This window comes from Copadichromis virginalis, linkage group LG7 (assembly GCF_057382275.1).
Source record: "Copadichromis virginalis isolate Kocher_CV1m ecotype Utaka linkage group LG7, C_Virginalis_male_GT1.1, whole genome shotgun sequence".
Lineage (NCBI taxonomy): Eukaryota > Metazoa > Chordata > Actinopteri > Cichliformes > Cichlidae > Copadichromis > Copadichromis virginalis.
The window spans coordinates 8,390,402-8,403,664 of NC_140624.1; the positions used below are offsets into that span (position 1 = coordinate 8,390,402).

At 40.2% G+C, this 13,263-nt stretch overlaps 1 protein-coding gene across 1 annotated transcript in view; it reads right to left on the reverse strand.

Annotated features, from left to right (window-relative positions):
* Positions 1 to 1,949: 1,949 nt before the first annotated feature.
* Positions 1,950 to 13,263, reverse strand: part of itpr2 (inositol 1,4,5-trisphosphate receptor, type 2) — a 58,333-nt gene continuing 47,019 nt past the window's right edge. The window contains exons 56-57 of the mRNA XM_085461484.1: positions 4,471 to 4,632; positions 1,950 to 2,881 (exon numbers count right to left, since the gene is read on the reverse strand). Coding sequence (XP_085317610.1) covers positions 2,801 to 2,881; positions 4,471 to 4,632 — 243 coding nt within the window. The 3' untranslated portion in view covers positions 1,950 to 2,800. The remainder of the gene's footprint in view (positions 2,882 to 4,470; positions 4,633 to 13,263) is intronic.

Sequence of the window (13,263 nt, forward strand, 5' to 3'; positions counted from 1 at the left end):
ATGTGACTTGAAGATGATCCAAATGTGTCTGAGGTTGTGTTCATAAAGTAAACAAAACACTTCTCATGTGCATTAAAAGGGCTTTGGTAATCACCAAGGATGAAGTTAAGCAGACTGTAGAGTCTAGGCTATTAGCCATTAATAGTAAATGGACATCAAAGTTAAATGGTTTCTCTCCAGGGTCACAGCATAAATATTAGCTGATCAAATTTAGGAAGTGATGCAAGGTGAAGCGGTGGTGTTACAATATAGCATCAAGAGTTTTGCCAGACAGCAGTGATGGTCCTGATATTAGCCTCTCCCTCCTTTCCATTTCTGAGTGCAACACATTCCAGTGAAGCTGCACTTAACCCTTCTTGTCTGCGCAGTGACAGCTGCTCGCCATTATGGCACTGCGTGAACTAATTTTAATGGCTGTCACAGGCAGCAGGAGCAAATGCAGGCCTGCCAGCGTAAACACTGAACTGAAGCCAAGAAGGATGGGCTTCTCTGCAGAGGGTAAATGGCAAGACAGGATAAGAGACCAGTTTACTTTCTGAGACTTGTTAATCATTTCAAATTTCATACAGACGCACAGACAGACGCAGAGACGGGTTTGAGTTCACCACCTCCTCAAGTGATGACTGTGGAATTACCAGTGGGGATTTCCATGTGTGGAAACAAAGCTCAATGTAGCTAATGCTTCAGTTCATTAATGCCGTTAATATTTTTCTTCTTAAAACCATCACCGTTTAGCTTTTGGCGGGGTTAGTTTTTACACCAACATTTTCCAAATTACTTTTAACTATTTTTACATATCCAAGCTGAGGTGTTACAGCTTAATTTGTTAAAATAGGTGCAATTAATGAATAATTGCACCTATTTTGCTTTCCCACCACACGTTCACTGATAGTTAATTACTGCTCTAGAAATCCTGTACAATCTTTTATTTTTGTAGTTTAAAAACTATTTTTTAAGTACTGAATTAAACTTAAATAAATCTAATTAGATGGATGTGATTATTTGAAACTATTCATTAACCGATATGACGGATTGAAATGACAAGGCTATCTAATTAAACATTTGGTATCTCTGATTGCTAGACAGCTAAGCGTACAGATTCAACACCGCTCACCCATTTAATTCAGCTATTGCACATTTTGAAACTATAGACACTTAAATCCACTATTCAGGGAAATGGTTGCAAACTTTACAAGGTCAGGCAGCCATTCATCTCACACATGAAGAGCTGCAGACTTAATAAACTACTTGATAAAAATCTGATGATGATTCTGTATTGAATGAAAGGAGGCCTTATGCTTTTTTCTTTTTTTTTTTTTGCCATTTTCCATCATATTTATTCATGGATACTTATATTATACATAGTCAAAGGCTCATTTAATGTAGACAACATCTTTACCAGGCGCAGACAGTCAGTGGAAAGTTAACTTAAAGGCAAAGCAAGTAAAACAGCTTGTTACAGACAGACGATGAACCACGAGGCCGCACTATACTTAGATATAAGCAAAATTAATAAAGATTATTTTGTAATTTGAATCACGCATAGCTACTCAAGTACAGCACAAGAATAAAAATACTGGGCTTGAAATGTACATAATTAGTCCCCTTTAAATACAAGGGGTGTAGCAAAGCTGGAAGAAGTAAATTTGTCATAACAGTCATGAAACTGAGCCGAAATATTAGCTCATCTAAAAGAAGACGTGACATCTTGCATCCCCCTCATGGACGAGCACAAGTAAGTTAAGACTGGTGTACAGGGGCTCACAGTGAGTTATTACACTAAAAGACACTTTATAAAACAGTAGGAGATGGATGTTAGAGCAGATACAGTAAATTACAGTATTAGCTTACATCTCTATAAACACAAGGATGTTCATAACGTAACAAAAAACTGTGAGCTTACCATCTTCAGTCAAGATGTATCAATATATGATTTAAGACCATCAAGAAAGTTTTGCACAGGAAATAAGTTTATTCACATTTATATATATATGACATAGAAATCTGTAAAAGGCAACTGAAGTGGTGCGGTGAATGCGTATTTAAACAGAACAAAGCATTCAAATAATAATAATAATAATAATAATAATAATAATACCTCAAACCAACCTGTTACTGTTTGCAGTTAAAGGTTTTTACCCTTTTTTTTTTATTTTAAAAAGTGCACTTTCAGCAATCGCAATGTTCCATTTATAAAAGTTAACGAGTAAGGCAGCATGAGTCTTTTTTTTCCCAAAATGCAAAAATACTCGTCCAGTTATGAACCAACAATTTTCTCATAAATACCAACAAAAATCTAAAACGGTAAAATTCTTGATCTTAGTGTGCACACTCTTCCTCTGGAAGCCTGCGAGCCAATCATTGACCTCTGTGGGGCTGGCTGATCAACACTATGACAGTGGTGGAGCAGAGGCCAAGACAGCTGTCCACAGGCCTGACAGCACTTAACCATTAACCTACCTTAACATTTCCCTCAGCTTCTGTCTGGCACGCTATCACTACATTGGAAGGTGTGTGCTGTGCCTGGTCAATCATTGACAGACCAGTTTTTCTGTACACAAGGGCCCTTATGGCTGAGTGGGCACAAAAGGCACACTGTCTCCAAATAAGGCCGTGTTTGTGTCACTTTGTGTCACAGAAAAGGCACTATGTCTAAAATTAAGCATCAACACTTGCTGGTCCCTTGCAAATTTTGACATCAGTAATTGTAGGTGTACATTTGAGTACAAGTGTTGTTCTCAAGGCTGCAGTTCATGTGTCTGCGTTTCTCTCTGGCTTTATAGTGAGCCAATAGCAGCGCTCAGTGAGTTGGAATGTGATGATTGGGCTGAGGAGGACCCAGGAATCCGAGCCTCTGTTTGTTCTTCCTCTGTTCTGTCATCTGTTGAGGAGAAGGGGAGGAAAACAAAAGCTGTAAGGTTTGTATATTCTGTATGTAGCACACACAGAAACTTGGTTTCTTGCCATTAATGTAGTAGTACAGTTATATATATATATATATATATATATATATATATATATGAATAAACTTGCAGTACATGTAGATTTCTCCTCCAAGAGTGAACAAACTGTTTTAGTTTAGACAAAAATCATTGAATTTGTCATTTCAGAAGTTGCACAGTTATTCTACAACATTCTTCTATCAATTTTAAATCGCCTGAGATGTAATCTTCTGCACGGCTGCATGAAAATAACCTTGTTCAACACTGCCGTTATGACTGGAAACTAAAATGTCCCTTGGAAACTTCATTAGAGGACACAGTCATGTGTGGGAGTGTGCAGAACTGTGACCTGCACAGTGGATGTATAAGAGTAAGTGCGTGTGTGTAAATGAATCAGAAATGCTGGTTCACATTTACAGTGGTTTCCAGTGTTGACGTCACAAATGGGGTCCATGGGTTCTGTGAGCCGTAAACTGTATATGCAAAATAAAGGGGGCGAAAAAAAAGCAGGCTGTGCAGAAAGCCACACTGCTAAGTAGCGACACACATAAACCTACACAGAGTCTCAGCTGTGATAGTGTGCAGAGGTCAGCAAAAGGTTGTAATGAAGGAGGAGCTGCAGGAGAACTTTCCTCCCAATGAGAAACAGTCTTGAGTTCATATCTGGTGTGAGACCTGCAGACCTCCCTTGTGACTGCAGAGCTGTGGTTGGGCCTCACCTAACCCTCCATAAACACACTCACCTCCTGTGGCGTAAACTACACTTTCTGTTTACCATATAGGTGGAGTAGTATTCATGCTAACCCTATGATTCCTTATTAGTCAGAATAGAACCGGCAAACTTAGATTAGAATAGGTCCGCCTGCAGCTGACGCAAAACAGATTCAAAGATAATGCCTTGCCATCTTTGTTCAACCGTGCTGTAATAAAAGACATATTGAGCTGTTACTGGGGGTTACAGGAGAGATCCCAGCGCACAGCGAGATGTTACCAACTTTACTGCTTGCAGAGGTCGACAGTAGCTGTTCTCTTTTTTTGTTGTTTTTGTTTTTTTTAGTGAAGTGTTATTCTGCCCCATAAGGAGCTGTTTTCACACATTAGGCAGAAGAGGAACAAGGACAGGCCTGTGACTGGAATCACATGCAGAGGAGGCAGGTGATGAGAGTGATCAGTCACACTGCAGCAGCGGTGCTAGTCATCCAAACAGCCAGAGGCTCACTGGCGGCTCTCAGTCGTGTCGACTGCTGACGTGATAGTCACCTGTCGTGCTGCGTTCAGTAGCAGAATCCATCTGCATGAATAAACTGAGAGCATAGGGACTCTGCTAAAGCTATGTCTTTTATGTGACCTCCTCCCCTGTTGGTGTTACGAGGAGTCATGTGATGTGGACTTCACAGCACATGCGTGGCAGTCAGCTACCGAACAAGACGCAGTTTTACTTTGTGCTATTAAGCAGTTACAAAGAGCACAATGCTCAGAAGAGACCTTTTCCACAAGAGCATGAAAAATGCCTGAAGTAGCATTCTACCTGTTCTTTGAGCTCAGCCAGCTGGCCTGAGAGCTGAGCCACCAGATTGGCAGTGTTCTCCAGTTTCTCCTGCAGAGACCGCATCTCATTTTGCTCGTTGTCTCCCTCGCTGCTCACCAGAGACATGGCTCTCATACGAGGGAACCAGTCCAAGTTCTTCTCCTGGAGGAAAGGGGGAGAGAGATGGTATGTATGAGAAACTGAGAGAAAGGTGAAAAGAATAAACGCCTGAAATAAAGCTGACTCAATAGGTCAGAAAGATGGAAGCAACAGTATGTTGGCACACATGCAAGATTTGCATAGACACGTCAGGAGCATTACAGTGCTGAAGCCAGACTGCAGGAGGAGAGTAAACACAGAGGTAGTGGTAAGTGAAGACAGGCATGGAGGTTTAATATTAATCATTTCATCAGAATGGAAGCTGCTCTCCGTTTTGCACCTGACAGTGTAAATTTTTTTAAGCACCATTGCTGTCTCTTGGATACAGCAGATAGCAATAATACACTAAATGAACAGTAACTGGCATTTCAATTCTCACCCACTCCATAAGCACACTGTTGATGCACACAGGAGATGAGTCACTGTCGTCTATCAAGAACACAACTGGGAGTATAGTGTTACTTATGCGCTCGCGCGCGCGTGTGGTCACATGCAAAACGCGGATGTTTATTTTCTGTTTTTCTAACAGCGCAGCAGCAGCAGAGCAAACACTCTGCAGCAACGGTATAAGAAAACAAGGCGCATGCAAACCTATAGAATTATGTAAAGCGTGACTGTGTTTGTCTCTGTGTGGGTGTGTGTGCTGTTCATTTGCTACTGCATGGATATGTACACAGAAAGGTGTGAGCGAGCGTGTGTGTTTTACAACACGCGTGGCTCTTGTGCAACGCTGAAAGTGAGATAGGTTTCACAGCGACAGACTGCCATCGGCTTATCTTATGTAATATTCTTTAGCCAGTTCTTCTGATAAAAATTACTTAAAAGGTGCTGAGAGTGGGATTTGACTGGCACCACGTTAAGTCTGGTAGGAGGAGTGAGGTATTCTCCCACCTTCTCTTATATAAGAATAAACCGCAGGGATAGAAAGACCGATCAGAGTGCGAGACGCTGAGGACAAAGAAGAGGGCATGCCGTCTGAGGGTGGACAGGGATGCGGAGCGTGTCGGTTATTTGTTTGCATTTCCTCATGTGATCGGTTTAACCACTCTGCTAGGTGAAACATTCGTATCGTGAGTTTACTGCTTTGTCCATTCCTCATCAACAATACAAATGGAAACTCTCAGAAACTGTTCATATCAGTTTTATATATGCTCGCAGTGTCAGATTTTTAACATTCAAACACTGAAAAACTGTTGTGAATTTGACAGTTGTATACAAAATACAAATTTCTACTATATAGACTGAAATCATAATAATAGCACTGGGAATACATGAGAAACTCTTAGTTACTTCGTTACCCAAATCATAAGTGAACCTTCAAAGTAATTTCAGTTTAGCATGCACATGCACTCACCAGAGACTATTAGTTTTACCTTGCTAGCATATTGGTATCACAGCATCACACAGTTGGTGCAGATTTGTTGGCCACTCATCCACGATGAGAATTTTACCACATCCCAAAAGGTGTTCTATTGGATTCAGATCTGGCAACTGTGAAAGCCATCCAGGTGCAGCAGACTAATTTTCATGATGAAGAAACCAAAGCTTTTGTGAACTTTGGCCCCAATTTTCTTTTCCAATTCTGACAGGCGTGGCACCCGGTGTGGTCTTCAGCTGTCGTAGCCTTTCTGCTTCAAGGTTCAGGCTCAGAGATGCTCTTCTGCATACCTTGGTTTGTTGATGGGTTATTTGAGTTACTGCTACCTTCATATCAGCTCAAAGCAGTCTACCATTCTCCTCTAATCTCTGGCAATAATAAGGCATTTTCAACTAAAGAACAAACAATCTTAGCATATTACTTTACAGATGGTTTGGTGGGAAAATCCCAATAGATGATTATTTTGTGAAATACTCAGACCAGCCTGTTTGGCACCAAAAATAATTCCATGTTCAAAGTCACTAAAATCACCTTTCTTCCTCATTCTGATGCTCAGTTTGAACTTCAGCAGGTTGTCTTGGCCATGTCTGCATGTCTAATTGCTCACTGGATATTTAGCAAGCAGCTGAAAAGGTGTAGCTAACAAAGTGGCCACTGAGTGTGTACACACACACACACACACACACACACACACACACACACACACACACACACACACACACACACAGTAAGTAAAAGCATAATATATCCACTTTAAGAGATGCATCAAACAAGCCGTTTTCTAAAGGAAATAGCTTAACTTACATTATACAGATCAGAACAATTGTACCTAATGAAGTGGCCAGTGATGTTATAAACTTTGCATTTTTAGCATTTTGCTAGGCTTTAGCTGACGCCAACATGAAGTATTAAAATTATCACATTTAACTGGTGTTATTATATAAAATCAAAACGCCTCATCTGAGGGTTAGAAACAGAGGAAAAAGGGGCCTGGTGAAGAATGGAAGTGGAGAAATATGATCAAGTACACATATTACTAAAACTGGGTTTAAAACAAGGTTGAGTCTCTTTCACTGAAGTAGATTTATGATTAGGAGCCATTTAGTTGTGCTATCACATAAGCAGACCCTCTTCGCAGAATGTCAGCTTTTATTTTAAATGAGAGGCAACAGCCACTTTAAGTAACATCACTTATCTGAATCATTGTTAGCAGGTCAGTTTAAGTTGTCAGGTTACAGTTTGCTCCATTGGCCATTTTGCAGATATCTGAGTCAGATCACTCTGTAAATAAAAAGGTCCTTTCACTCCTTTACTGTTCTTTGTTTTCTATTCCTGTTTTTTCTTTTAACCAGAACAGTCTGTTCACTACTCAGTGCTGTAAAGTATGAATTAAGTCATTCTATAAGAGCTTGACTGAAGATCTTTTCTGATTTAGGCTTCTGGCATCACAGGGGACATAAAATTAAAAAAGGAAAAAAAAAAAAAAAAAAAAAAAAAAAAAACACACAGCAAAGGCTGTGAGAGCTCAGAGACAAAGCTCCAACATCTGAGGACTATCTAAAGCTCACTCTTAACAGCTGGATTAAAAAAAACCCTCAAAAATGTGAACATAATATCATTTTGTATGTGAAGTCCCTCATGTTGCCTGAAGCATTGTTTAATTAAAGAGTTAAAGTTAAACATCCCACCAATGTTTTGTTGCTCTTTATTAGACTGTACAGTAATCCACTGTGGGCTATGCTGCACTGTCTCAATGAGTCAGGCTTTAGTGTCGCTTCATGATCAATTTAAACACATAACTGAGCGTGAATTTACAGACATTCATGTGCTTCTCACTCTGCTGCCGTCACCAGACCAGTGTGCGTTTATTTCATCCCGTACGGGTACATACTGTACATACAATCTGTAATATACTCCAGAAAAGTCAGGGTACTGATATAAAAGTGTGGGAACAACCTTAGATGTCACCAAAGACAAACAATGTATAATCAAATATCATCAACGCTCCAGGTTCCAACCACTGTGTTGTTGTTGTTGTTGTTGTTTTCTTTTTAAAAACCCAGGCTTAAAGCATAGGTTTTAATCATGAACAATAATGCTATCCATGTAATTCTACAGGATTCATTAAACTTCCTGACATATCTGAAGGTATTAGACATGCTGTAAGCATGGAAACAGACATTTATATACATACAGTACAATAAAAGGACATATTCATTAAAACAGTGCAGCCTACTGGGTAAAATTAGTAGTTGAGAGTCGCTGGTTAGCTAAAAGCATCTTTCTCAAGATTTATTTTTAACTTAAAGTATCTGTGCAGTAATGATTTTACTTGCTTTACTTTAATTATCAGTTAAGTATGCAGCACATAATTATTAAAGTGCTATGAAATATGTTTTTTGTATTATGTGTCACAACTCCATGGATCCTCTACCCTACACGCTTGACTTTGAGGTTAGTCAAGCTCAGTGAGGTTAAAATAATGGAGTTCAGCCTGAATGACGTAGCTGCACAACACGTCCTTGTGATCAGCAGCCACAGAAGAGTGTCAAAGTATACAATGACACAGCACACAACAGTGCACCAGACAAGCATACACATATCACTGACACACACACACACACACACACACACACACACACACGTTCTTGACTGGGACATTTAACAAAAAACCACAGCAGTACTTTCATCTCATTAAGCAAATTCTAACCTCTGTCCTCAGTTTACATCACAAATGCCGGCCCTTCGTTTGCTTCTTTTATTAAAGGCAATGCGTTGCATGTGTGTTATATCAGAAATAAAGGGTTCATGATGTGACAGTGACTGTGTACATGTGTACGTGTGTGTACGTGTGTGTGTGAGAGAGAGGGAGACAGAGAGAGAGAAAAAAAAGAAAGGGACAGGGGAGCACGTGCCAGGCAGGGCTGAGCTATTAGCAGGCCACTTGAGATGGGTTATGTAACGCTGTGGCTGCTGCAGTACTTGCTGGGCCTGTAGTCGCTGTCATAATTTTACACACAAACACCCGCACACTGACTCACATCCACATGCACAACACCGTCAGAACAGTCACAGTGTAACAAGATCCTACTTTTTTTCTTCTTCTTTTTTTTTGGCTTTGCACCACATCACTTTATCCTACCAGATGAAATCATTAGTCAGGAGCTGCTTGTGTGTGCCTGCATGCATGTGTGTTTGAGGTCATCAGGTTACAGCTCTGTTCCATCACTGGGAGGGCAGTTTAGTTCATACAGCAGCTGCTGCCAGTGTTACCCTAAAACTGTAGTGAAGTAGCGGAGAATAGAGTTAAAAAACAAAAAGATCCAATTAGTAAACTGGCACCAGCAGTATTTCTACCTGAACATCACATCAAGCACAACTCTGTGTTGGGATGTGGAGAACACAAACGGTGCAAGCTGCTGCAGACATCTGCATCATGGACTAGCACTTCTCTCCAATTCAGCTGCTCTTTTACAGCTTACGTCAAAACACCGACGCTTTCTCTTATCAAGACTAAGTTGCTATGTGTGAGCAAGTGGAGCAATTTAATACAACATTTTAAGATGACGGGGCAGCAAAGAGACAGACTTGTTTAAAAAACAAAAAAGCAACAACGAAAAAACAAAACAAAACAGGAATCCTAATCAAGGCAGTACAGTCTGAAACATGAGTCCCATTATGCCCTAGCAGAGCAGTTTATTGCATTTTTTAATTAGATCCTTACTGTCTGGTATATGCTCACACAACTTGTGTATCTTCTGTTCAAAAAAATAAATCCAAAATAAGACTAGTTAAAAAGCTGAAGTTAAGGTAAAGTAAGCAAACAACTAATACCCTAAACATATACCAAACTTAAACTTAATGAATGTCAGAAGCTGAATGCATCAGACAGAAAAACTATTTCTGGAGATTTTAAAAATGTAAAACTCTGCTTTCAGTTCCCTGTGCAACCTGCACTTAGGTGAAACCTGCACCACCTGCACTCTGAGTACAGCACAACCTCTTTATATTTATTCTGACATGGTGGTAGGATTTTATATGAAAGATTGCAGTAAAGCATACAAGCGCTGCACAAACAAACTGTACGCAACAGGCTGTTTGTTTAGTTGTCCACGTGCGTGCGCATGTGACTGTGTGGGTTCTGCAACACTTAAGAGGTGTTAATATGTAAAACCCAAAAGAAGTTAGAAGTTCATTTAAAAAAAAAAAAAAAAAGGTGATTCTTTACAAATCAATTTATTCACAATAATATTAATATTATCTCATTCTGAATTTTATGGCAGCAACATGTCTCAAAGTTCGGATAGAGGCAACAAGATGCTGGAATAGAAAGTGGTACTAAGTAGAAAGGGGTGGAACAACATGCAGCTGAACTTCTCAGAAGTAAAGATCGGTAAAGATTGCACCAATGTGCAAAAAACTACATCTAAAAACTGTGGAACAGTTTCAGAATAATGTTCCTGAATGTAAAATTGTAAAGATTTTGAACATCTCATGACCTACAATCAAAGGTTTTTTCATAATCTCTGTGTAAACGTCTGGATTCCTGTGATCTTTAGGCCCTCTGGTGTCAGTGCACTGAAAACAGGCCTAAACTGTCAAGGAAATCACTGTACAGCCTCAGAAATGCTTTAGTTCATGGTGTCATCCACAAATGCAGGTTAAAGAAAAAAGAAGAAGCCAAATGCAAACATGATCCAGAAATTCTGTTGCCTTGTCTGGGCCAAAGCTCATTTAAAATCGTCTGACGTAAAGTGGAAAACTGTGTTCTGTGATCGGACAGATCGATATTTGAAATTCTTTTTAAAGAGAGCAGGACCATCTGATGGTACGGGGGTGCATTAGTACCTATGGAATTGTCAGCTTGCACATCTGCAAAGGCACCATCAATACTGAAAGGCATACAGCATACAGATTTAAGAGGAACAGATGCAGATGATGTTGTTGTCAGAAAAAGCCTTACATATTTTTGCATATTTCAGCAAGAAAACATACTGTAGCCATTGAAACAGCATGGCTTCATAGTAGAAGAGCCAGGTGCTGGGCTGGCCTGCCTGCCTTGAAAACATTTGGTGTGTCATGAAAAGAGAAATACGACAGACGGCCCAGGACTGTTGAGCCGTTAGAATCCAGTATCAGACAGGAATGGGACAGCGTTCCTCTCCGAAAATTCCAGCACCCAGTCTCCTCAGTTCCTAAATCTTCACACGCTCTTGTTAAAAGAAAAAGGTTGCTGTGTGCGTGCAAATTCAAAATTGGCTCGTGTTTCTTCAAATGGTGCATTTTCTTAGCCTAAACATTTGATATGTTTTCCATTTTCTGTTGACAATAAATTAAGGGTTTCTGAGATTTTGTTTTTAAGTAGAATTTACACAATGTCCTCACTTTTTTTTTTTTTTTTTTTTTTTAAACTGGGTTTGTAAATTCCTGACTCATCATTGCATCATCACCCAGCAATACCTTGGCCTGGCATCAGAGAACCGACCTGTTGGAAGACCTGCTGATGCATATTAATTCAACGTCTATCACCTGTTTGTTATGCAAATTGTTCATTATAATGCCACCATTCTTATGCCCATCACGGCTGAATGTTAATCACAAAATGTGCCATTGTGCTCCAAGGCTTCATTTGAATCCATTAACCTAACAGCAACACCTTTAGTTGCCCTTACATCCTTCAACTTCTTGTCTGTGTGTCAGTGCGGCAAGTTGGTACATTGATGATAATAGACCTGGACTGGGTTTAATTACTATTTAACCACACTGTGTCCCTGCAGGTTAGGAGCTCAGTATGGTGAGGACTACCTGAGTATAGAACCCCATCTCTCTCCAGCAGCGAGGGGAAAGGAGAATAAATTGGGATGCCTGGCACAGTCCTAGGGGCTCAGTCTCATTTTTTGATCACTCGTCTGCTGTAGAGGATCACGCTTCTATAGCACACTGTGCAAGTCTGCTAACTAAAGAGGCTGTGCATCTTTAAGGCTCTAACACGAAGACATCTGTATGCTCATCTGCTTGGTGCAGCTTGCCAACAAAATATGAATTAGGGGGTGAAATGAATGTGTTTGTTTGTCCATATGTTCCTGGAATAATAAGGAGGCTTGGGTGTGTTTATGTACCACCTTAAAAATGTGCAGTCTCAAATTCCTAAATCTTTACACTGCTGTATGTCTCTTAAACGTGATCTGTATAAAGAGAGTTAAGCTATTTTGATCAGACAACAACTTGTGAGATGTACCTGTTAAAGTGGATCTATTACGCTTTGACTTATTGTGTGTGTGCGCATATACACTAAGTGGCCACTTTGTTAGGTACATCCGAAAAATGGCTGATTAACAAGCAGCCAATCACATGGCAGCAATTCAATACATTCAAGCATGTAGATGTGTTCAAGACAACACGTTCAAACTGAATATCAGAAAGAGGAAGAAAGCTGATATAAGTGACTGAGCATGGCATGGTTATTGGTGCCATACAGATTGGTCTGAGTATTTTAGAGAAATCTGCTCACACTCACACACAGAAAAAAAAACATGGATCCATCCTGCCTTATATCATCCATTCAGGCTTCCGGTGGTGGTGTAATGGTGTGAGGATGTTTTCTTGGCACACTTTGAACCCTTTAGTACCAACTAAGAATGGTTTAAACACTAATGTAACCCTAAACACCAAAGCCTAACCGAGTACAGTTGTTATTAACCATGACCATACCTTTATGAGCACAGTCTGCCCACCTTCTGACAGCCGCTTCCAGCAGGATAACTCGACATGTTAAAGCTTAAATCATCTCAAACTGGTTTCTTGCACATGACACTGTACTCAGACAGCCTCCACAGTCACCAGATTTCAAACCAATAGAGCACATCTGGGATGTGGTGTAATGGCAGATCCTCATCATGAATGTACGGCCAACAAATCCGCAGTAAATGTGTGGTGCTATCATGTCAATATGGACCAAAATCTCTAAGCAATGGCTCCAGCATCCTTTTGAATTTATGCAATAAGAATCAAGGCAGTTATGAAGGCAATAGAGGGTCCAACACAGTACTAGCAAAGTGTAATTAATTGTGCGTGTTCATATTAAAGCTGGCCAAAGTTTCAGATAAGGTTAGCATATGAGGACGAGTAGAAATGATCCCTCTGAGCGGCTCTATTTTTTCTACTCGTCACTGTAAAAGATCAGAGTGTGTCCGCTTAGCATCGTCATCTCAGACACAGAGCGCCGGCTGTGAGCACGGCAGCCCCAACCGCTTGCT